Genomic DNA, 21,914 nt, shown 5'->3' with positions numbered 1-21,914 from the left:
ATACAGTACAGTATATATCTACATATATTATATACAAACAACCAAGAACACAGTCTTATTGCGGTCGGCAGGAATGATCTCCTGTATCGGGAATGATCTCCTGTATCTGGAATGATCTCCTGTATCTGTCCTTGTGACAGCGGAGAAAGTCCTCCTCTGTCCCTGCAGCAGGTGGTGGAGACGGTGGTCAGGATTATCCAATATGGATAATAGTTTCCTCAGCGTCCTCCTCTCCACCACCTTTTCCAGGCTGTCCAGTTTGCAGCCGATGATGGAGCCGGCCTTCTTAACCAGTTTGTTAAGTCTGTTGGTGTCACCGGCTCCAATGCTGCTCCCCCAGCAGACCACAGCGAAGTGATACCAGAGATTAAATCTAATGGTTTGCATTATGTACTTGGTTTGACCTTGATAACTAAAACTGGAAGTATTCAAGATGTCCTTTTGCTACCAGAGAAGTGCTGGGTGGGGGGGCTGTAGTCGTTCAAGGGGGTGTTCAAATTGGAGTTTACATCCAAGATAAAGTGAAGACTTAAATTGTTAACTGTATTTTTGAGGACATATGAAGGAAATTGAATTAAGCTTTGTTGTTCTTGTGCTGCATGTCTACTCTATTAGTGTGTAAATTCATTAAGAGAAACAAAAACAGAGACATTTCTTGTATTGTATGTAGTCACATAGCTACTTGGCCAATAGAACTGACTCTGATAAAAACAGAGTTGAGGCCTTGACAATAGACAACACTTCAAATATGAAAGAAGCTACATATTCTACAACGTGGATGCCTCACACACATCTTCAACCCGACAGCAGAGAAAGAAACAATGGACACCCAAGATTAGAAAAGTGCTTTTACCAATATGCCATCACAGGGATGTTCACCTTATACTCTTTGGATAGAAAATTCCATCGTCTTATTCATATAGAGATTGGTGTGAAATGTTGTCATTATTAGTTTGTGAATTCTTGAGTTATGGCCAAAAATGTGTTTGTGAAGTCATTGTGAACTTTGAAAACCAAAATCTGATCGCTTATTGTTGCATCCAAGTGAATGTTTGCGCCATTTTTTAATTTTTTTAATTCCTTAAAGCCTTTCACAGATGTCAGGTTCACAAGAATGGGACAGACACATAACAAGACAAAACTGAAAACGTAATGCTTCTGGCCACTGCTGTCATCAGCATCGTGGCATAAAAAGCAGAAATTATTTAATCTGAAGCTGAAACAATTCCTGATATTAGACCACTGTTGTTTGAGAAGATGTCGTCGTCACAGCCTCTCCATTGTGAGACTCTGCTGTCTTTCTGTTTGTCTTGTGCACTACACACTTCAGGTTTGCAGGTTGGATAACATTTGATGGAATCATGTTGGACTTTGATGGGCATTTTTCACTACTTAGACATGTATCTAACTGGAGAAACTAATCAGCAAATGTACCTGTAATCAAAACAACCATTAGTTTGCCGTTAGCTGTCGCAAGTAACTAACCGTAGCTTATCTCCGCGGTGCAGTGTATCAGAAACAGTAACTTTACACCTCGTTAATAACTCATGTTTCCTGCCTCTAAAGCATTTTGGTTTTGCCATCAGAGATGTAATGGTAACTTTTTTCACAAAGTCACTCTCTCATACACGCACAAACCAACCTCACACATTTTGTACTGCATTAACAAAATTGCATTTATTTGGCTGTTTTGTGGTTTTAGTTCCACAAACATCATCAAACTGAAAGTGAAAATCCAGTGAATGTAAAAGTGAATCACGAAGGAACATTCCCTCAGGTTGAACTGTCAGTACGGTGGTGTGTTTTCAACAAAGGCAAAACCGGACAGTATTCCACACCTGGATCATTTCCTGTATTTATTCTTAAACCTTCCACAATGTAGCACACAGGAGCAGTTGTGTGTCCTAATTTCAAGCACTGAGCTGTCCCATGCTATTTTTTCCCCTCTACCATTATGATGTGGTACCCAAATTTTGTCTTGACCGGAGGGTCTGTGTAGACAGGTTTATCCATGGAACTAACAGGAAGGGCGAATGCTGCGTCCTGGAAAGGTCCGACCATCGATCCTCGCGTCATCCAGCCCAGATCACCCTGTCGGGAACATAAGAGTCATGAATAAAACATATAGGATGGGCCTAATATGGGTACCAAGCCCGTAAAACAGCAAAAGAGTTGAAAGGCTTCACTATACTGAGAACAGAAACTGATCTTTTTACAGCTCCAGGTACCAGTTATAAATATGTAACAGGTTAGGATGAGAGGTAAAAACGTGTTTCCATGTCAATGACTCTAACAGCTCTAATACTCATGTGATGTTCCTGAGTAGCAGCCTGATCTCCACTGAACACACCAGTACAGGTGTTCTGGAGGGAAACAGGTGTGAATAAGCAGGAGACTGCACTTCTGTGAATAACAGGACAGCTAATAATTATTATTCATCACCCATGCAGTGTGTTTACATGGACTTGAGTACTCCGGGTGTGATCGGGTTTGGAAGTGTCCTGTTTCTGTGTTTGCACATATCAACATCCCAATTTCAGAAACCCATATAAGCCTTTATCCCGGCTTTAAGAAACCTGGTTATGCAGGCTGGAGTACTCTGAAAGAAAAACAGGATACTGTTGTATTTATCAGTCTTATCCAGGTTTCTGACTGCTGTCAACTGCGTGCGTATGTGCTTGCTTCAGCGTGTAGACATAACAGAAACTAAGGCAGCAACCAAGAGTGCTTCATCAGGATGTTGAAGAAACAGAGTTTTGTCTTTTGGTGGTGAAAGAATTATATTTTCTTGGTAGTTTAGATGGGAGAAATCATCAAAACACCGCCCTGCTCAAGTCCGTGGCATTTTAAAAGTGGTAATTCCTTTATAAACCAAAGTGGTCTCATTCTCAACAGACACAGTCAAATCAGATTAACACTTTCATAACTGCCAGCTTGTGTTGTAAACAACACAGGGAAATATCACGCAGTAAACAGTCACTGGAATACTACTGGTCATGTGCACGGGGATAAATAATCACCAAATCTTTGTCCTCCATGTAAACACCACATCTCAAATATGATCAAAACCTCCTGTCCAAGTAAACACACTCAGCATGAGGTTCAGGCCTGGAAATCATATTAATCCTCTCTCATGTCATAAACAAGCCTTAATAAACGTTTTTACTGCATATGGTTACAACAGTGACCTCATCCAAGCCACATGCAATTTAATAAATCGTCAGTAATGCAACCATCACAGTCAGAGAATATGGTTAATACCGGGTGTGATAAGTTGTATCAAGCAATAGACAGTCATGAAAAAAGACGAAACCAAGACCGCACTGATTATGAGTGCGTGCGTTTACCCCTTGTCGAGCTTTGTCTTCACTGTATTGTGACGCGACTTCGCTGAAACGCACTCCGGCCTTCAGTTTCTCCATCGCCTCCATGCACTTTCCATGTTTTTCACAGAGGATGTGTCGAACCTGGCGAAAGCACAGTTAGACTTTTCAGTGATGAACAACGGTTTGGATGCAGTCTACGACCATTTATTGTCCCTGTAGACACCGATCAACGGTTAGATCTCAGAAGCTGGCTCTTCCTCTTCTTCCTCTGTGACCCAACTCTGTTCATGCAGCCATAATGAACTGAATCCGGAAAGAACTGCGTGTCTCTCTGAATCTAACAAAAAAAAAAAAAATAGGTTTAACGTGTCCTCATTATTTCTGAGTGAAATGTTAAGGTGTGCCAGGAAAGAAAACATCAAAGAGAAAAATAAACAATCGCTCAAGAAATCTATAAGATAAGACAGATAATCACTGCAGTCAAGTAACCTAAAAATGACAACATAATGTGTGTATGTTATAGTACACAGCAATAAGTGATTTGTACACGTTTTATCCCGAAGTACAAAATCCACCTCGTCCACGAATTCATCTTCCATCTCCTCAACCCAAGAGTCTCTTTGTGGTGGGAAGAGACAACAATATCACCAGTCGTCTGCTAAAAAAAAAAACCAACCTTTGGCTCAAACGTATCATAATATGTATTATAAGTATTAACATTACCTTCACAGCAGTGCCTCCCTTCGGGGCTTTTTCTTTCTTGTCAGCGTCTGCACTCCCTGAAGCAGCTCCTGCATGATAACAAGATATAAATACATTTTAAATTTTAGCGAACAAAATGTAAAATAAAATGTATATAAAATGTATGGGCCACTAACCTTTACCACCCTTTCCACCTTTTCCCTTTGGTGGCATTTCAGATTTACGTAAGCGAAACAATTAAAGTAAAAGTAAAGAGGAAATCCCGCTGTGTTGTGATAAACCTGCGCAGTAACCTGCGCAAAGAGCGCAAATGTTTCTTCTTCTTTGGTGGTTATTGGTAGATTACAGCCAATTAACAGCCACACGCCGCCTAGTGTACTGAACCCAAAATGTCATATCGCGTTTCATAAAATGGGGCAAGGTAAGCATCTAAATATGTTGAATTTAATCCTGGGATAGACGGGCCGCACCTTGTGTCATATCAATGATAACCCACACTCTTTTTTTAGTCCTTTTACTGGCAGTGTCGAGATCTGATCAACGCGCCTTTACAATATTTTTCATGTCGTTAGTTTACTTATAGCCTAATGTTGTTTATTTTACAGGCACATGTTATTTATTTGACAGACTCATTAATAAAACAGTAAAATGCCATAGATGTAGGCTATTGGACACCTGTTAGTTAGACTAAAGGGAGTTGCTGCACCATACAGAACAACAGCAGCTTATGCAAAACGAGTGATTAAGTAGTTAAAAGCACGCAAGCATAAACGGTAGCGAAAATATGACACAATCTAAAACAAACACAACACGGACAATAAAACAATACACACACACACAAAAAAAACCGGTCGGTAAATGGGCGTTAAAAACAGATAGTCCAACCACAGTCATAATAAATTAAATTATGATCTCACAACATCGCCATCTTGCTTGTTTTCCTTTAGCTTACGTCAAAGTGTCATTATTAACTCAAATGTTTTTTTGTTTTTGTTTTTTGTTTTTTTTGCAGCTCAGCATCACTCAATTACCCTTATTTTTTTTAATGTTAATTAAAATGAATTAAAAAGACATATTTTTCACCTCCATCACTTGCAAAAAAGGTTATTTCACACAAAATATTAAACTGTCAAAAGTTGCCACGGCGTCACGGCGTCACCGTGGCAACGGCAATGAACACAAACGGCCCCCTGACGTACGACAGGTGGCGAAGCGCGGCTCACCCCGTTTTTACTCACTAAAAACGACCTTATTCGTCGGCTCCGGACAAAACATGGAGAAGTACGAGAGGGTTTTGAGGCTGGGCAGGGGGGGAGCAGCAGACGTGTTTCTCATGAGGCACGTGGAGCGGAGGAGCCTGTGCGCCGTGAAGAGGATCAAAGTGGAGAGCACCGGGACGGCGAAGACACAGAGGGCCATCCTTCAGGAGGCGGAGATCCTCCGGAGGCTGGAGCACCGTCACGTCGTGAAGTGCAGCGACGCCTTTGTCAACTCCGACGACGGGTTCATTTACATCGTGATGAACTACTGTGACGGCGGGACATTAGACGACAAAGTAAAAGAGAGGAAACCGCAGGAGTTTTTCACAGAGGACACGGTGATGGGCTGGTTTGTGCAGGTTACCATGGCTGTACATTATATACACAGGTCCAAAATACTCCACAGAGACATCAAAACCTCCAACGTGCTGCTGACGAAGCAAGGAGTGGTGAAGTTGGGGGACTTTGGCATATCCAAGATAATGACCAACACAGCTGACATGGCGTCCACGTGCGTGGGGACACCCAGCTACCTCAGTCCCGAGCTTTGCCAGGACGTCCCCTACAGCTGTACGTCCGACATCTGGGGTCTCGGTTGTCTCCTGTACGAAATCTGCACCCTCAGGCCTCCCTTTGCAGCCACAAACCTCCTGAGTCTGTTCTACAAGATCACCAAAGGAGAGTACGACCCTGTTCCCGACACGTACTCGGACTGCATCTCCTCTTTGATCCAGAGACTGCTCAGCCTCAATCCAGAAAACAGGCCAAGCGCCGCGTGGATACTGAGCAGCACCGACGTCCAAGGTCACCTCGAATCCATCAAAGAGAGAGAGACAGGTGGTTCTCCTGTGCCTGATATTAATATAGAGGTAAAACACACAACAACACTGGGGCCAGGCTTTCTCAGTCAGAGCTGCTCATTGGAAGAGAGAGAGCACGATTTGGAGGCCAGCTCCAGCGACGGAGAGGAGGAAGATGCTACGAGTAACTATCCCGAGGACTTCGATGAAGATGGAAGTACGTCCTCTCTAGAGGAACGCAGCGGACACTCGGGGTCTGCGATGAGGAGCAGTTCTGCTGACTCAGTCGGTAATGTAGAAATAGAAATAGGGCATGAAAGTCATCTCGCAGTGGTAATAATAGTGAACCTCTGTAGAGTAAGAAAATAAACGTGACAGATAAATTGGGCAGTGAGAAAAAGTTCTGTAATACAGATCTGTGTCTTCAGTTTTAGGCCTATTTTTGATTTTTGCTTTTATTGTAAAATTATTGGATAATTTCACTTCGTCAGAGATGTTCAAAGAGGAAATCGCTCTTAGAATATAAGATTAAACCCTGTTTTATTTCAGTAAGTGAATCCAATATTTTTGATGTGAAATTTCAATCAAAAAGTAGTAAGTAAGTTGAGCTAAAAGGCAGGTGCAGTGTTCGTTTCTTGAATAACTTGTTGCCTCAAGAAGTTTCTGGATTAAACTCTCGAAACTTATTTTAAACTCTAAATTGACGCAAACTACATCTTCAGATGTTTCAGTCCACAAACAATGTACTAAATCTCCACTCCATGCAGATGATAAACTGCTGTGATAAAATACCAAAGGCCTTAAAATGTTCTCCCCAGAAATAAATGTTTGTCTTTTAACCTGTTAAAAGACAAACATTTCTACAAACACCAACACTGATACACATGAACAATCTCATCCGCTATTCGGGACTCTCAACTGACGGGGAAAAAAAACTATTGCAGACCAGCGCTGAAGCAATTCCTCTCAACAATTTTAAAACCAATTCAGCGTATCTCCTTTTTTTTTTTTAAAGAGAAAGTTCAACCATTCTCTGTTTCAGCCTCTCAAATGTCGGGGTATCTTGTTTTTTGTTTCCTATTAATGATTGTAAATTGATTATCTTTGAGTTCTGAACAGCTAATTGGACAAAACAAGCGATTTGAAGATGCCGCCATCGTTTCCAGGGAACTAGAGAGACGTTGTTCTCTCCTTTCTGACATCTTATTGATAAGCTAATCAAAAAGTTACAGACTAAGCCGTATAGAGACAAACGAGGGGTAGCTCGACATTACCAGTGTTTTAAATGTGTAATATTCAAAACCAACATGTTGAAAACGGGATGTTCAAAACTATGTGACCAAGATATTAACAATTGTTCTGTTTCGAAATTAGTTTATGATTAAAAATAAATAAAAAAAGAACTAAAAAAACCCACTCTCATATTAACCTATCGTTTGCCTAGGAGTTACCAAAATAAAACCTTCTTATGTTGTTATACATTTTTGTTTGGTAACTCAGCAGATGCTTCCTCTCTTACAGTATTTCCGGAGGCTCCTGGCGCTTCAGAACAAGTTGAATATCCGGATGACTTTGAGGAAGACGAGGAAAAAGAAGATGTAGCAGACCTTGTCCACGCTGCTGCTCCTCAGCAGCCACACGATGAAGCTCTGGTGGAAGAGTTTCAGCTCTGCGACGCTGGAGGACTGACCATCACACTGAAAGCATTGAAGGAAAAGGGCTAAAAACGTTTTCATCCTTAAAAAAAAAAAAAAAAAGTACATCACAATGACCAGCAGTGTTAAATAAAGGTACCTTAGAGGTTGGTAAACATTTTTAAGTGCCTTGTTTTATGCTTTTGGAACTGAACCAACTGGACTTGGTGTCTGTCTGACAGAACATTTACACACCAAGAGGTTGAAGCCAGTTGGTTTACTGCTGGATGATGCTCAGCCACTTGGTGGGGCTAGAGAGAGTGAGCCGTCCTGCTCCGCCTGAGCTGATGTCAGATGTCAGTAAAGATGAATAGATCTCACTGGAGAATTTGATAAAAGATGAATTCATTTGAAAATATCGTACAAAATAAGTTTGACCTTGTATTCGTAGTGTTTAAAATAGCACCAGCAATGAGTTATTACGTTGTATATTGTTGTATATTACATCTAATATATACTTGATTGCATCATCAGTTAAAAGAGTTCAATTTGGATTCTCAAACTTACATATTGATTTCATAATGCTTCATTATATACATTTTATTCTGTCATAGTTTAGTGCTCTGTCATTATACATGAAGTGAAACAGCTTTTCTTTGCTTCAAAGTGAGATAAAAGAAAGTATGCATTCGATTGATCAAAGGAAATGTGTGGTGTAGCTGGCCACAGATATTGTGATAATGTCTAATATTGTGACTAATATTGTGAAGGATAAAAATCGAGAGATATGTATTTACAAACAGAACTCAAAATAGAAGCTTGACTGTAAGTGCACCTTTGTTTGAAATGAGCAAAATAAAATAAATAGTTTTCATAACTTCATCCAATCCTTTAAAGGTATGTTATCTGCCAGTTAGCTTTGAGATAAATAATTAATATAAACATAAATGGGAAATGGTCACTTGATGACCAGGAACACGAAAGACTTTGTGCACCCTCTTTGACTCCACAACATATAGCACCTTTGCACCGGGGACATGGTGTCAAGCATTTAGTCAAGAATCAAGTATTTAGGCAAAATTAAAGCGCCTTTTTATTTGCCTGTCATATCGCTGATGCCGATATTACGTCTTAAAGCCTTTATTCCGATGACATGCTGATATCATTGTGCATCCCTCCATAGAACCACCATAAAATGCCTTAGTAAGATGTTGTTTTGTTATGAGCCACCAGAACAGCTTCAATGCCTCATGAAACCATTCAGTGACCTCGTATGTATAAGCATTAGCATTGGATATGTTTAACCCTTAATATATCATGCTCTTTTTTTTTTTTTTTCCAATTTGTTAACTGCATATCTACTGGAGCTACTTAAATGATTACATTAAGTTACAGAAATGATGGCTTAACTAATATTGTGCACTCTTTCTAGCTTGCCTCCGATACACAAGTAGGTTTTTTGTCTTGCAAAGCTGAAAAATGTTGATGGGCTTTTTGTCTTTCAAAGGCAAATATCCATCTACCTACCCACTTATTTAGAAAACTTAAATTGTCGTTGGCTCCTCCTTATTAAAGTGACATCATGAATAAAAAAAGTTAAAAGCCTCATTTCTTCTCAAAAGGACATTTCCACACCTAAAGGTTCAGTTGCCACATTTAAAGTAAATGTTCTCTGAGCGGAAATGTAAGAATCAGTTTATCAACACACGATCTTTCCTGAGTCGACAAATGTTCTGCATTTGTAGTCAGCATTCTCAAGTTCACCCACATTGCATTTACAAGCAGTACAACGTAAAAGGTCTCACTCGGAGACATCAAACACACACTCACCCCCACACACACAGTCATTTTTCCATGAGCTAATACTACACGGAAATCCAAAGCAAACAATATTTTCCTTAGATCTCCACCACACAAGGGGTAGAAACACACGGGTGGCAAATGAAAGGAAAAACCAAAATATATTGTCTTGATAAGGTGTTGGGCAACCACATGCTGATTGAACAGCTTCAGTATGACTGCATGGGCATTGATTGTACAAGTCTCTGGAACGCCATTATTCCAAAAGATATCACCTCAGTTAATATTTTGATGATGGTGATGAAGAGTGTTGTAAGTCCAAAATCTCCCTTAACTGCCCAATTAGATTGAGTGAACATCACTGTTTTTCATATCTCGGCTTTTGCGCCACAGAACTCTCAGCTGTGCATTCGTCTTTGTAATGAAGGGTTCAGACCTTGCAGCCTTCCGATAACATCCCTCTCTGTCGACTGACCGTTCCTGCTGACAGTCTGATCATGTCCTGCACTGACATCCTCAGTTTCCTGAAGAGCCGCTCTTCTGTTTTTCTTCAGATATCGTACCATTGCACAAATACCACATTCAGTAAATGTGCACCATCAACCACAATTTCCAACACTGTCTACTGAGGTCTTTTCCGTAGATCTAAATGTGACTGTGATCAATGTTCCTGGTGAAACGCTGGCCAGTTGAGCAGTCTCTGTGACTGATGCTCCTGCCATCTCTACCCCAACAATGAACCCTCCTTCAAAGTCCCTTCTATATCCATCCTGATAGAAAATAAGTATTAACTGGGCCTAGTCAGCAGTTTTATACTGTACAACGCTACAGAGCATAATTGGCAGTTGACTGCTTCATTTGATCATGTAGTGCTCCTGTGTGGAGGCATCTGCATTCATTATCTTTCACTTATTCTAATTTTTTTCTTTTAATTTGCTAGCCTTTGCTTTTTGCTGATCACAGAACGCATGTGTTTGTCTGCACCCATTAAGAATTGAATAGATCACTTGGTCTGGGCATTGTGACTGCAAACCAACAGTTGCAGATTTTTGTCTGCCATTTTCTTCTCACTACTTTGCTTTGCTGTGCAAAAAAAAAAGAACTCTGCTCTTCCCCTCAGGCATCGTCACACTCATATGAATATCAATCTACTGATGGTGTTAAGACAAAGACACCACAAAAACTTCCTTGATGACAACTGCAAAAACTTGCAGTCACATCCCCACACTACTCAGTGAGTCATATCAAGACGCAGCTCCACAAAGATGTGACAGGTAACATTTAGGAAAAATGCATTTTGTACAATTTAGACTTGTTGGGTGATGAAATTATGAAAAAAGTAATTACTTTTTTATCAAATCAAACTGCTGTTTCTGTTTTCTGATTGTTATCTCTGCATTCAACAGTATCAGGTTATGCAATCATTAAGGTTGGTTTCCCACAAGAAAATGACAAACTTAGGTCAGTTCACAGCACTTTGTAAGTTTGACAAAACTGTAATGACACTGCACTTTTGACATGACTTTCTAAGTAAACTCATAAAATCAAATAACGAAATTGCACTCACTAATATTACCTCCTTTTACTGACAGCCTGACAGACTTTTGATCACCAAGGTCTTTTAGTTTCAGTCATTCACAAGCAATTTGGTCCACTTTGCTTCGGACCCAAATTTAGGTAAACATTGGGATTCAGAAAAATAATGGAAACTATTGAAATTCCTGATATACAGGTTATTAAACTCAATTGGTCCATCTCAACCTGCCAACATCTGGGTTGTGTGATAAAGCTTATTTAGCCAAGTATCCAACAACACACAGTCAATAGGATCTTTACAACATTGACAACTGACTGGAAACATGGTAGCAACCAAAAAAACTAAACAAAACTGAAATGCATGCAAAAAATATGAGTTTAAAATAAAGCAGTTACATCATTTAGAAGATTCCATAAAACGTGTCTGTTAAGAGGATTTTCCCTTTGACCACTAGTTGGCGGGCCGAGGTTTTCCAGTGTGGTTTTATGAGTCCTCTGCAGCTTTGGTGTGCTCTAACTGGCATGACAGGGAACACATCATTAGTAGTAATACGTGTATAAGATGACGTATTAAATTGCATTAGGAATAAACTAATTACCAGAGCAGATCTAAGGCAATCCTGGCATTAAGAAAATAAAAAAATACATTTCAAAACTCATCTTCTAATTAAGAAGAAACAGGCTCACCATTAACATAAGAGTTAAAGTCTACACTAGCTAAACATTACCTAGGTTTGAATATTAATGGTGTGGTATGCCACTGTGGAGTGGGAGAGGGTGCTCTCCCCACACTTCCTCCAGCCTATTTAGCAACTCCATTAATAAACATTACTTCATACTGTCATATTTTACGAGTCATTAGCATTACCTGGGAAAAGCAAAACAGAAACCATGACGTCACCTCAAGTTAATTATTAGAAGCCTGAATCCAAATTTTCATCGTGGCTTGACCACAGAAACTAAAGAAGTGTCAGATGATACTGATATATTTTCAAGAACGTATTTCCTTTTTCTCAAAGTACATGCTAACTCTGGTCACAACACCCCACCCTATGAACTAGAATGAACTTCCTAACACTTGTAATGGTGGTTAGGTGTCATTCAGTTTACTGGTTCTGAGCACAAATATACTTAGGATACACAGGATATACTTTTTTCACATTTACCAATATATAGTAGAACATGTGAGATAATTTAACAGCTCATATAGTCGATGACCATTTCTTGCTGTGACATCAGCAGAGAAAAAACCCACTCTAAGACCACAGTATCTGTGTTAAATGAGCAAACTGATATATTTGTTATAAGTGTGATGAAGAGCTGTAGAAAATAATTTTGTAACTTATCACTGAATATTTTTACATAAGCTACAAGGGAGCTGTGAAGGGGGACATGTTCACTTTGTGACTCAGAAGTTGTAAATTCCAGCATGATACAACAAAAGTCACTTTTAAAATTCACAATAATTTTACTGTACCATACACCATGACAAGAAAGTTTTGTATTGCTTCAGAGGGATACTGTTGGTTGTTACTGTATTGAAGGTGCCATTGCATTTATATTGCAGAAAGAGCCCTTTTATCTCATCAAGACTGTCTTTTTACAGAATGCAGTGAAACAGCATTGTTGGCGTTCCACTCTCAACAAAGATGACGAAATGACATCTGCTGATGAAAGAAAGCCAGTGGTGTTAAATCTTTTACCGTAAAATAAAGATACTTTTTTTTTTTTTTTAATGGAATGAATTGTTCAAACCTCAAATATGTAATATTCTAATTACTTTAAAAAAAAGCGAGAGATAGGTGTGAAAGATGACATCGACTTCCTTTTCCTTCCAACTTCTGTGTATAAAAAGATTTGCAGATCATGATCACATCAGTAGTCACTCTGAGGACAACCAAAAGAAACTGTTGAGGAAGTGAGAAACGCCGCCGCAGTATGATGAAGTGTGTTTTAGCCCTTGTCCTGCTGCACCTCTGCCACACTGTTGTGGCTTGTGGCTTGAACAACGAGATCATAGAACGGCTGGACAAACTCAGCGACCTCTGCAAAGAGAGCAGAGTCAATTTCACATCTGTAAGTACAATTAATTAATCTTATCACACTTTATTTAGCTTAGTGTGGCTTCAGCAAGTGTCTGCTTCAAACACATCTCTCTCAATGATCTGCCACTTAAAAAAGTGCATTACACATTGAATAGAAAATAAGTATTCTTTTGTTTTTCTAGCCGCACACAGTGCTTGTGCCAGGAAAGGATATGAACAAGATTCCTGTAAGTATTGCCAATTTTTTACTGTTTTTTCTTTGAATGGTCTAGACCAAGCTTTGTTGCTCTGTTTTATTTTGTTCAGTTGACGATTTTATTTGACACAATAGTCTGACTGGGCCCTATCCTTTTCACTGCAGACCTCCTGTGTGGGTGTCTTTGGTAAGGAGCTGAGGAAACTTCTCAACAACGTGACGGGAGATGAAGACGCCAAGATTGTTCTCAATAACCTTATGGCAAACTTAAATGCTCTGGAAGCACCTCAAGAGGTATGCCATAACCTTAGGGGAAATGCTCTGGAAGCACCTCAAGAGGTAAGTCAAAAGAAATAACTTGAAACAAAATCATGAAATAGACAGTCAGAACTGTTGCATGTAGTGGGCATTCAGAAGTGACTCGACCTCAAACTCTCTCCTGTCCTCTTTTAGAGTGATCGCAGGTGCAAGATGAAACCACATAAGAACCTCAAACTCGTTTTTGGCCAGTACTCGACTTTCCTCAGGAAACTGAACAACAAGAAATGAAGATTGAAGCCTGGTCGCTGTTTTCTGCTGGGCAGCTTCAGCTGGTACTGATGAAGTTATTTTCACGTAGTTTTCACGTAGAATGAAATGACACACATGACCTGTGAATGTCTTAGATATGTATTTTTTTACGCATTTGAAATTCTGAATTTTTCAAGCAAAGCTTTTTATCTATTTATTTATATTATTGATTTAAATTATTTATTTATTTTATATGCGATCGTTGGTTTACTCAGTCCTTTGATGTAGATGGTTTATTAAGTCATCTAAATTATTGTTGAATTGTTGGGCTCCACTCTATAATGTTGTACGGTTCTGTTGTAAGGACCTCACTGTGTTACATGTCCTGAAATGACCTATGTTGCGACTTGGTGCTATAGATTTCGAATGTAATTGAAAGTAATTAAGCCAACTGGATGACATGTAATATTTACAATGTAAAAAACCTTATTTCAGAAGTATTGTGCTGCTGTCCTTGAATAAATCAACTACTTTTAAAATGTGCTCACTGAGTTTTGTAAATCCATTTTAATTTCAAATTCCACTGCGACGATGTTTAATACTCAAATGTGTAACTTTCATCGTTGTCGAAAAATGATTATATTATATGTAACTTTTTTTTGCTAGCCACTCCAGTCCATTAAATCCTCCAGTTTTTTTTAAATAACAATATTATAATTCCTAGTTTGACCTCACGGTGGCTGTGGTGGGAAGGTTACTTTAATGGGTTACAGATTGCTAGTTACATTGTTAAAAATATATGTTACCATTTTAATTACTTCATTGAAGTAATGTAATTTATTACATTTGATGACTTTTTGATGACTTTTCTAATGAATGTTTAAACTAAGCAATAAAGCTGAAAAGTCCTAAAAAATAAATTAAGGCCATATAAATTTTACACAAGTTCAAGAACAACAACAACTTAAGATGTATTTTTGTGCTACTCATAAGTCACAAGAAACAAAGCATGACAGTGATAAAGCCATTCAGTTCACACGTAGTAGGGGGAAAGAGAGACTGACTACGCAGGGCCCCAGTGCAGGGGGGCCTTGAAAAGCCTGGGATTTGTTGAGAAAGGAGGGATGAAATGTGCAGATTTAAAGACAAGAGCATAGATCATTATTACTTGTTTGAATGTGCTGTGAATAGTTCATTAGTGCCTGCCCAAAAATCATGATATTGGCAAAAGTATTTTTCTTTTCATTTCTAAAGATGCGTGACAGACATAATTGAGAAGAAGAGAGCCCACAGAGACTAAGTGCACATATCACACGACATGTGTAGCATCCATTTCTCCATATATGAGCACATTTTTTTCTTGAAATCTGTTTGTTTGAAATCTTTAAAACAAAAATTGTTTATAGACTGTAATGTGTGGAGATCTTTCATATCTCCTGTTCATATACGTGTTATGATTTATAACATTACATATTACTAACATATTTTATTAACACATCTAACATAGCATAACATACTATGATAGCAGCTTAGATAGTTTTACCCTGTTGTGACACTATACGCATGATTGCGAAACTGACAACGTATATGTACATATTGCTGTTTGTAGAGGAACTCTGTTTAACCACATGACACGAATGGCATGTTGCTTAAAGCAGAACTAAAGGCAACCTGCATGCATGTGTTCTGTACTTATCTATGGACTATTGTCTATTGTAGGGGTGAATGATAGTTGTTTTTTGTAATGTATTGTTATCACAACAATGGGTGTTTATTCAATGTATGGACATACGGCTAGCCAGCCGACATCCATGTATGTACCTATGTTTAGTCAGCTGACACCCCAGGCACAACAATTGTACCTAAGATAGGAGTGTGACTGATTCTGAAAAGTACGTTCCACCACACTACTATGTAACAGGAATGTATAATATGGAAGATCCATGGAACATATGCTTTATGTTTTTCTCAAGAAGTTGGAGAATTTTGCAGCCCAGCAAGCTGTGAACTTCTCACCATGCTGCATGTCCAATAAAGAAGTCTTCCGAACTAATCTTCGACTCCATCCTCATCTGTGACCTGTCTCCCGAAATTGACCACCACAAATGCCACGACCATAGGGCCATGACAGGTGAAGAGTGGAAAGAGGAAGAGTTGGAGGAGAAGAGGACATGGTTAGAAGAGGCTGAAATTTCCCACCTCCTGTCTCACCCATAACTGTTTGAGAAGGACATAAGAGGTTTTACAGGCAGAAGAAAAAAACAAGCAACAGTGAATCAGTTTATCTATTCCATCCAGCTGGAGAGCAGTAAGAGTTGACATGTTTGTATGCAAGCACACAAAAACACAAGCCGGTCATGCATAGATTTGCACAGATATAATTGTCTGACAAACATGCGGGGTAGCATATTCACATGCACTCACAAACATGCAGCAGTGCCGAGAGAGGGCGAAGGTTTCTGCTTCCTTAAACAGACGGTTTTGCTCTCAGCCATCTTACTCATAGCATTTGTGCGTTTTGCGGGTGACTGGGTACCTGTCATCCCGCATCAGACCAGAAACACTCAAGAGTTTTGTCATAACTTTAACGGCTACATAAGAAATCTGAAGATCTAAAGCTCACGCCTCCATGAGAGCATGCAGAGATTGACGTAGATGGTGAAAAGAAAATCTGCAGATTACTTTTGCCTTACTTATTCTCTCACGTCTTTTCAGTCATATTACACTGTCTGGACAGCAAATTGCTCAGAGGCTCATGATTTTGTTAGAAAACACAAGTAAGATTCAGAGGTTTTGACAGTCAAGCAACAGTCTCTGTGTGGCATGAAAGTCTTTGAACTATATTGGACGCATGCAGCAGCTGCACCTTTGAACACAGAGAAGGAGGCAGGTGGAGAGTGACGCTCTGAAAATATAGGCCAACGGTGCACCTCAACTGGCCTGTCTATTCTCTGACCTTTCAACTCTCTGCTGTGTCTTTCATATCCTGGCAGCATTCAAGAGTGGAGTCTGAGTCACAGCAAAAGACCAGGAGGGACTAAAATCTTAACATGTTGTCCTGGAAATCATTAAAAAAAATGAAGCACATACGGACTGACAACCATCATAATAAACAGAAGGAGGGAAGGACACTGATATTTGACTAATTTGCAGGATTTGGGGCCAAAATTTAAACAGTCTTTGGAGGGAAGTGATAAGCACACAAGAAAGACAGGGATCAGTATTTGAAAAGCAAAATTGACTGCTAAAATACTAAAGAAATACCAATTCTACGCAGCATTTAATGAGAGAGTAAATTACAGCTGCATAATTTGGATTAAAGATCATAAGAGGGCAAAAGACTGTCAGGAAAATATGACAAAAAGGATCATTTTTAGGTATAGTAAACTGTTATTTTCTTTTTTAAATAATTTGTTTGCATCCTACATTCAGTCTCGTGGCTTTAAACCATCTATTAACCATCTAATGGAGTTGGATGTTTGTGAAGGAAAAGGGTAAAAGCTGTTTCTTTCCCTCCTGTCAGAAGTACTTACATCAGTGCAAGGTGACAGCTGGCGTGTCACGATTGTTCGAGGGCGCTCACTCATATTGCCAGGACTTCTACCAGCAGTGTGCGGTTTATCAGAGCAGAATGGATCTTTTTTTTAAATTTTTTTTATCTCGCCATATCTTTCAGAAAATCTGTTTCATTCTAAAATGCATCTTATTTTCCCTGCACAGATGCAACTGTTATCTTTGTCCATTAGGTGGCCTCAGCGAACCACTGCACCTGAATGCTTGGCCCTTGTCCTGATTTAAATTGATTTTAATTACACCAAACCAAAGTGGAATTAAGATGGTTTTAACCTAAATGACCACTCAGTGCAAATCAGGAGTTACCTGTTGTAGCCTATCACGCAGCATTGTGCCGAGATTGGTCGCCACAGGGCCACAGTCACGCGCTCCCATTCCTACTTTCTCTTGAATGGGACGGCGATGTGAAACTGAGCCGGCGGTCTCCGGAGTTTGGCCGCAGACCCGCGCCGTGGCTGCAGGAGGACGCAGCGAGAGCGCCGATGAACATCTAAATCCACGCGCTGTGTTACTATTTTTTTTTCTCCAGAGTAACAGTCAAGGATGTGGCGCCCACGGAGGACATAACCGGACCGTGTATTCGTTTGTGTTTGTAGGACTAGGGAGACCGGATGCCCTTCGGATGGACTTTGCACCGTGAAGTTTACATGGAAGCGATGAGACACTTGTTTGGAAGTGTTACATCACGCTACAGCATCTCTGTGAGTAAGAGGGTGATATGATGAGAAACACTGAAACGGAAAACCGGGATTTATAATCTAGAATTAGGAAGGTGTGAATCGGTGCTTTAATAATTGCAATCCACTCATGGAAAAATTCTGCTCTGACAGTTCTAGCCAGTTCAAAGTGATATTTTAAATCAGATCAATACTCAATATAATCAGCTACAGAGCTATTACAAGCAACAAATCAAAGTAAATATGCCACATTTTAAACAGTTCAGCACTTTTATGGTAACAACTATTATCTAAATCAGGACATGTATCCAGTGTTTTGATTTATGTCTGTAATCCACAGGCTGCTGAGGAGGTCAGTAAGCAGACAGAGGATTCTTGAAATGACTTAAGCCGGGCACACAGGACACAAGCAGTCATTACACTGAGGAATTAAGTTACCACTAACTCTTTATCACTGTGGCTCAAAGGATGTCAAAACTAATTTACAAAGTCAGGGGCCAAATGTCTGACCCGGGAAGTGTTTACCTCCAACATCTCATCCTTCATCATTTATCAGAAGATACAAGGATGGCGATGTTTTGCAAAACTGACGAGCAGGAGTCTCCAAGATTCTAATCCAGTGGATTAAAATGTAGCCTGACTCCTCAATATGACATAAATGTACACTCCTCACAACCCACACGAGTTCAGGGATGGATCTCATGAACTTCACGACTGTCATCGACGATGGGTTCTTGGATGAGGCTCCGTCGAGCCGTGTCCTGACTGGCTGTTTCCTCTCACTGCTCATCCTCACCACCTTGCTGGGGAACACGCTAGTTTGTGCGGCCGTCACTAAGTTTCGACACCTGCGCACTAAGGTGACCAACTTTTTTGTGATCTCGTTGGCTGTGTCCGACCTGTTGGTTGCCATCTTGGTGATGCCGTGGAAGGCGGTGACAGAGATCGCTGGGTTCTGGCCGTTTGGTTCCTTCTGTGACACCTGGGTGGCTTTTGACATTATGTGCTCCACGGCGTCCATTTTGAACCTTTGTGTCATTAGCCTGGACCGCTACTGGGCCATCTCCAGCCCCTTTCGTTATGAGAGGAAGATGACACCCAGAGTGGCCTATGTGATGATCAGCGTGGCCTGGACGCTGTCTGTCCTCATTTCCTTCATCCCGGTACAGCTCAACTGGCATAAGGCCCAAACTAAATCCTACAGCCCTCTCACTGGGTCATCTGTCTCTCTGGCATCAAATGGCACATCTTACCGCGGCCCAGAGAATTGTGACTCGAGCCTGAACAGAACCTATGCCATCTCCACCTCTCTCATAAGCTTCTACATCCCTGTGGCCATCATGGTGGCCACCTACACTCAGATCTACCGCATTGCCCACAGACAGATCAGGAGGATCTCCGCCCTGGAGCGGGCGGCCGAGAGTGCCAAGAACAGACACGACAGCATGAGCGGAGGCTCCAGCATCGGCGAGTCCGAAAGCTCTTTCAAAATGACATTCAAGAGGGAGACGAAGGTGCTGAAGACGCTGTCGGTGATCATGGGGGTGTTTGTATGCTGCTGGCTCCCATTTTTCATCCTCAACTGCATGGTGCCCTTCTGTGAGCAGCCGAGTGGAGGGGAGGCTTTCTCCTGCATCAGCCCCACCACGTTTGACGTGTTCGTGTGGTTCGGCTGGGCTAATTCCTCCCTCAACCCCATCATCTATGCCTTCAATGCCGATTTCCGCAAGGCCTTCTCCATCCTGCTGGGCTGCCACAGACTGCATCCAGGAGGCCACAACATAGAGACGGCCAGTCTAAACAAGAAATGACTCATGACTCTCTCACAGCACTGACTCATCCCTTAACTCTAAGAGTCCAAGAGTTCCTGTTGCAGCCGGTCTGATCAACTTTAAATGAGGATGCAGCACTCTGTGTCAACTCTTAGTGTGACTGAAGGGTACAGCGACCCTACATGTACCCACGTTTGCATTAGGTCAGTGGCCTGCCTTTGTCCAGACTGTCACAGTGAGCCTGCTGTGCTCGCCGTGGTTGCGACACTGTCTCCACATGGGAGCAGCTCCAGAGAGAGGCGACTGGATTGGGGATTGAGATTAAGGCTCTCGGCTGTTGTGCCAGGGATGTGGGAGTGCAGCGGTGCTGACACGCTCCTTGGATAGATAATCCCCTGACTGGGCAGCGCACCCCCTAATGCTGTCAGACACTGCTCTCTTCAATACCATCACACACCAGAACAAACACTGTCAAAACATGCTACTCCAAATACAGTGCAACTGTAGCACCCAGCATGCACACTACAACAAATGACATGACAGCACTGAGAAATACTGTTACTCATTACAATAAACTCCTGGGCTGTGCAAGGACTCCTGTGGTAAAGCATCAAACCAAATCATGTTGCACACAGGTACATGTAAAATCATCCACAAGTGACTTAATATTACAGCTTGAATGAAAAGAGATTTGATACGTAAATGTTTAAGGAAAAAGCTCGGGGAAGAGGAGGAAAATGTGGTGTGAATTTCTTTTGGAAGTACCATGGAAAAAAATGCAGCTTTTCAACCTGCAGACTGTCTCATTGCTGATATTGGTTCACAACTGTTGTTTGTACTTCATCCAAATGTCAAATCATTACAACTTTAAACCAAATTTACGCAACAGACACCTCATAAATTATTTGTTCAATGCTCTAAACTGTTTTATGAATGAATGTCTCATATTACCTTGTGTGTCCTGTATTTTTCATAAACAACAGCTGATGACCTCGTTTTAAAAACAAAGGTTTGGCTTGGCTTGTCATGTCCAGGACTGTTCTGCTTGTTTTGGATCTCAAACCAAATTGGAAATGATTGAATTATTCAACGATTATGTTATCAACATGGGTCTTATTCTTCTAGATTTGGCTGTCTTTTTTTTTTTTTATCAGTTATCTTATTTGTACACACTATTTAGATCAAGTAATAGCTCGGTGAAATCAAACAGGGCAAGAAACACCATCTGTCAGATGGATCAGCCCTCAGTTTTGATCAATTATTGAAGCCACTTCATTGGAGGAAAACCTGAATGTGAAACCTGAAAATGTCACTTCTTATTCTAGATAGCACAAGGAAACTGTTACACGGATGGGGGCTGTTACTCAAACCTTAAATTGGAAAGAAACGGAACTAAAGTGTGATTTGTTTGAATTTGGTCAAAAACAGTAACCCGAAACTGTGGATAAATATTCAGTTCATTCAATATCTCTACTGATTCCCTTGAGTCCTAAACTAATGGTGATGTAAAGCAGTTGAATTTTAAGTCAGGAAACAGCTTTCCTATTATTCAGATTTTTTTGACACCAAACTGCTCCCTCACGAGCGTTTTAGTTTTCCACACTCTTTGTGAGGAGAAGGATAAAAAAATAACCTGGTTTACTCCAAAAGATTAGATGCAGTGAGTTTAAGGAATGTCCCAGTCCTGTCATGTTGTGAACACAAACTATGGATTATTATTTCAAAAACATAATTATAGATCAGATTTTTAATAATTTGCCATGTTAGAATGTTTTAATATCAAAATAGAAACGATACTACTATAGTGCACAAAAGTGAGTTCAGTACAGTAAGCCAAAGTTGAATGTGGAAGTCATGTTGTAAACTGCGATGTATGTTTAAAGGGAAAGTTTCAAGTTTTTTCTTCAAGCCAAGTAAGCTGAGGGTTTGTTTCTCAACCTGTGATCATATTTTCTGACTGCTTGCATTTCTTGTCTTATCAGATGTTATTTTAGTGATGTCCCAGAGGCATCTGTAGGACAAAGAAATAGTTCCACATTTTGCAAAATACGCCTTTTAGCTGCTGTGTCTTTGCCTGCCAACCT

At 40.4% G+C, this 21,914-nt stretch overlaps 3 protein-coding genes across 5 annotated transcripts; 2 read left to right on the top strand and 1 right to left on the bottom strand.

Annotated features, from left to right (window-relative positions):
- Positions 1 to 1,650: 1,650 nt before the first annotated feature.
- pin4 (protein (peptidylprolyl cis/trans isomerase) NIMA-interacting, 4 (parvulin)) lies at positions 1,651 to 4,989 on the bottom strand. Its single transcript, XM_069696903.1, has 4 exons — positions 4,205 to 4,989; positions 4,050 to 4,117; positions 3,348 to 3,467; positions 1,651 to 2,091 (listed from the first exon to the last, which is right to left on the bottom strand). Exons 1-4 carry the CDS (start codon positions 4,239 to 4,241, stop codon positions 1,933 to 1,935), a joined length of 384 nt encoding a protein of 127 aa, XP_069553004.1. The 5' UTR covers positions 4,242 to 4,989; the 3' UTR covers positions 1,651 to 1,932.
- Positions 4,402 to 9,281, top strand: nek12 (NIMA-related kinase 12). 3 transcript variants are annotated; one of them, XM_069696900.1, is made up of 3 exons: positions 4,423 to 4,449; positions 5,041 to 6,376; positions 7,609 to 9,281. In XM_069696900.1, exons 2-3 carry the CDS (start codon positions 5,302 to 5,304, stop codon positions 7,809 to 7,811), a joined length of 1,278 nt encoding a protein of 425 aa, XP_069553001.1. In that variant the 5' UTR covers positions 4,423 to 4,449; positions 5,041 to 5,301; the 3' UTR covers positions 7,812 to 9,281. The 3 variants fall into 3 exon arrangements, 2 of the variants coding, with proteins under 2 accessions (XP_069553001.1, XP_069553002.1); XM_069696901.1 differs by having other exon boundaries at positions 5,041 to 6,372; positions 7,609 to 7,786; XR_011310846.1 differs by lacking the exon at positions 5,041 to 6,376 and having other exon boundaries at positions 4,402 to 4,449; positions 7,609 to 7,696.
- Positions 9,282 to 18,559: 9,278 nt separating this feature from the next.
- drd1a (dopamine receptor D1a) lies at positions 18,560 to 19,879 on the top strand. Its single transcript, XM_069696711.1, has one exon. It carries the CDS (start codon positions 18,751 to 18,753, stop codon positions 19,867 to 19,869), a length of 1,119 nt encoding a protein of 372 aa, XP_069552812.1. The 5' UTR covers positions 18,560 to 18,750; the 3' UTR covers positions 19,870 to 19,879.
- The last annotated feature ends 2,035 nt before the right edge of the window (positions 19,880 to 21,914 follow it).

The sequence above is a fragment of the Brachyistius frenatus genome, unplaced genomic scaffold (assembly GCF_029030835.1).
Source record: "Brachyistius frenatus isolate BFR_SWC_R1_liver_20210118 unplaced genomic scaffold, ASM2903083v1 Contig_22, whole genome shotgun sequence".
NCBI classification, from domain to species: Eukaryota; Metazoa; Chordata; class Actinopteri; family Embiotocidae; genus Brachyistius; species Brachyistius frenatus.
The sequence above is the reverse complement of the archived record's forward strand: the minus strand, read 5'-3'. Positions and strand labels throughout refer to the sequence as shown.

What these genes read in the sequence shown, in the direction of transcription:
- drd1a (XM_069696711.1), top strand. Translation starts at nt 18,751, where the DNA reads ATGGATCTCATGAACTTCACGACTGTCATCGACGATGGGTTCTTGGAT.
- pin4 (XM_069696903.1), bottom strand. Translation starts at nt 4,241, where the DNA reads ATGCCACCAAAGGGAAAAGGTGGAAAGGGTGGTAAAG. An exon ending in AGGTGGAAAGGGTGGTAAAG is followed by an intron (nt 4,118 to 4,204) that starts GTTAGTGGCCCA and finishes GTTATCATGCAG; the next exon opens with GAGCTGCTTCAGGGAGTGCA. An exon ending in AGGGAGGCACTGCTGTGAAG is followed by an intron (nt 3,468 to 4,049) that starts GTAATGTTAATA and finishes TGCTTTCGCCAG; the next exon opens with GTTCGACACATCCTCTGTGA.
- nek12 (XM_069696900.1), top strand. Translation starts at nt 5,302, where the DNA reads ATGGAGAAGTACGAGAGGGTTTTGAGGCTGGGCAGGGGGGGAGCAGCA. An exon ending in CAGTTCTGCTGACTCAGTCG is followed by an intron (nt 6,377 to 7,608) that starts GTAATGTAGAAA and finishes CCTCTCTTACAG; the next exon opens with TATTTCCGGAGGCTCCTGGC.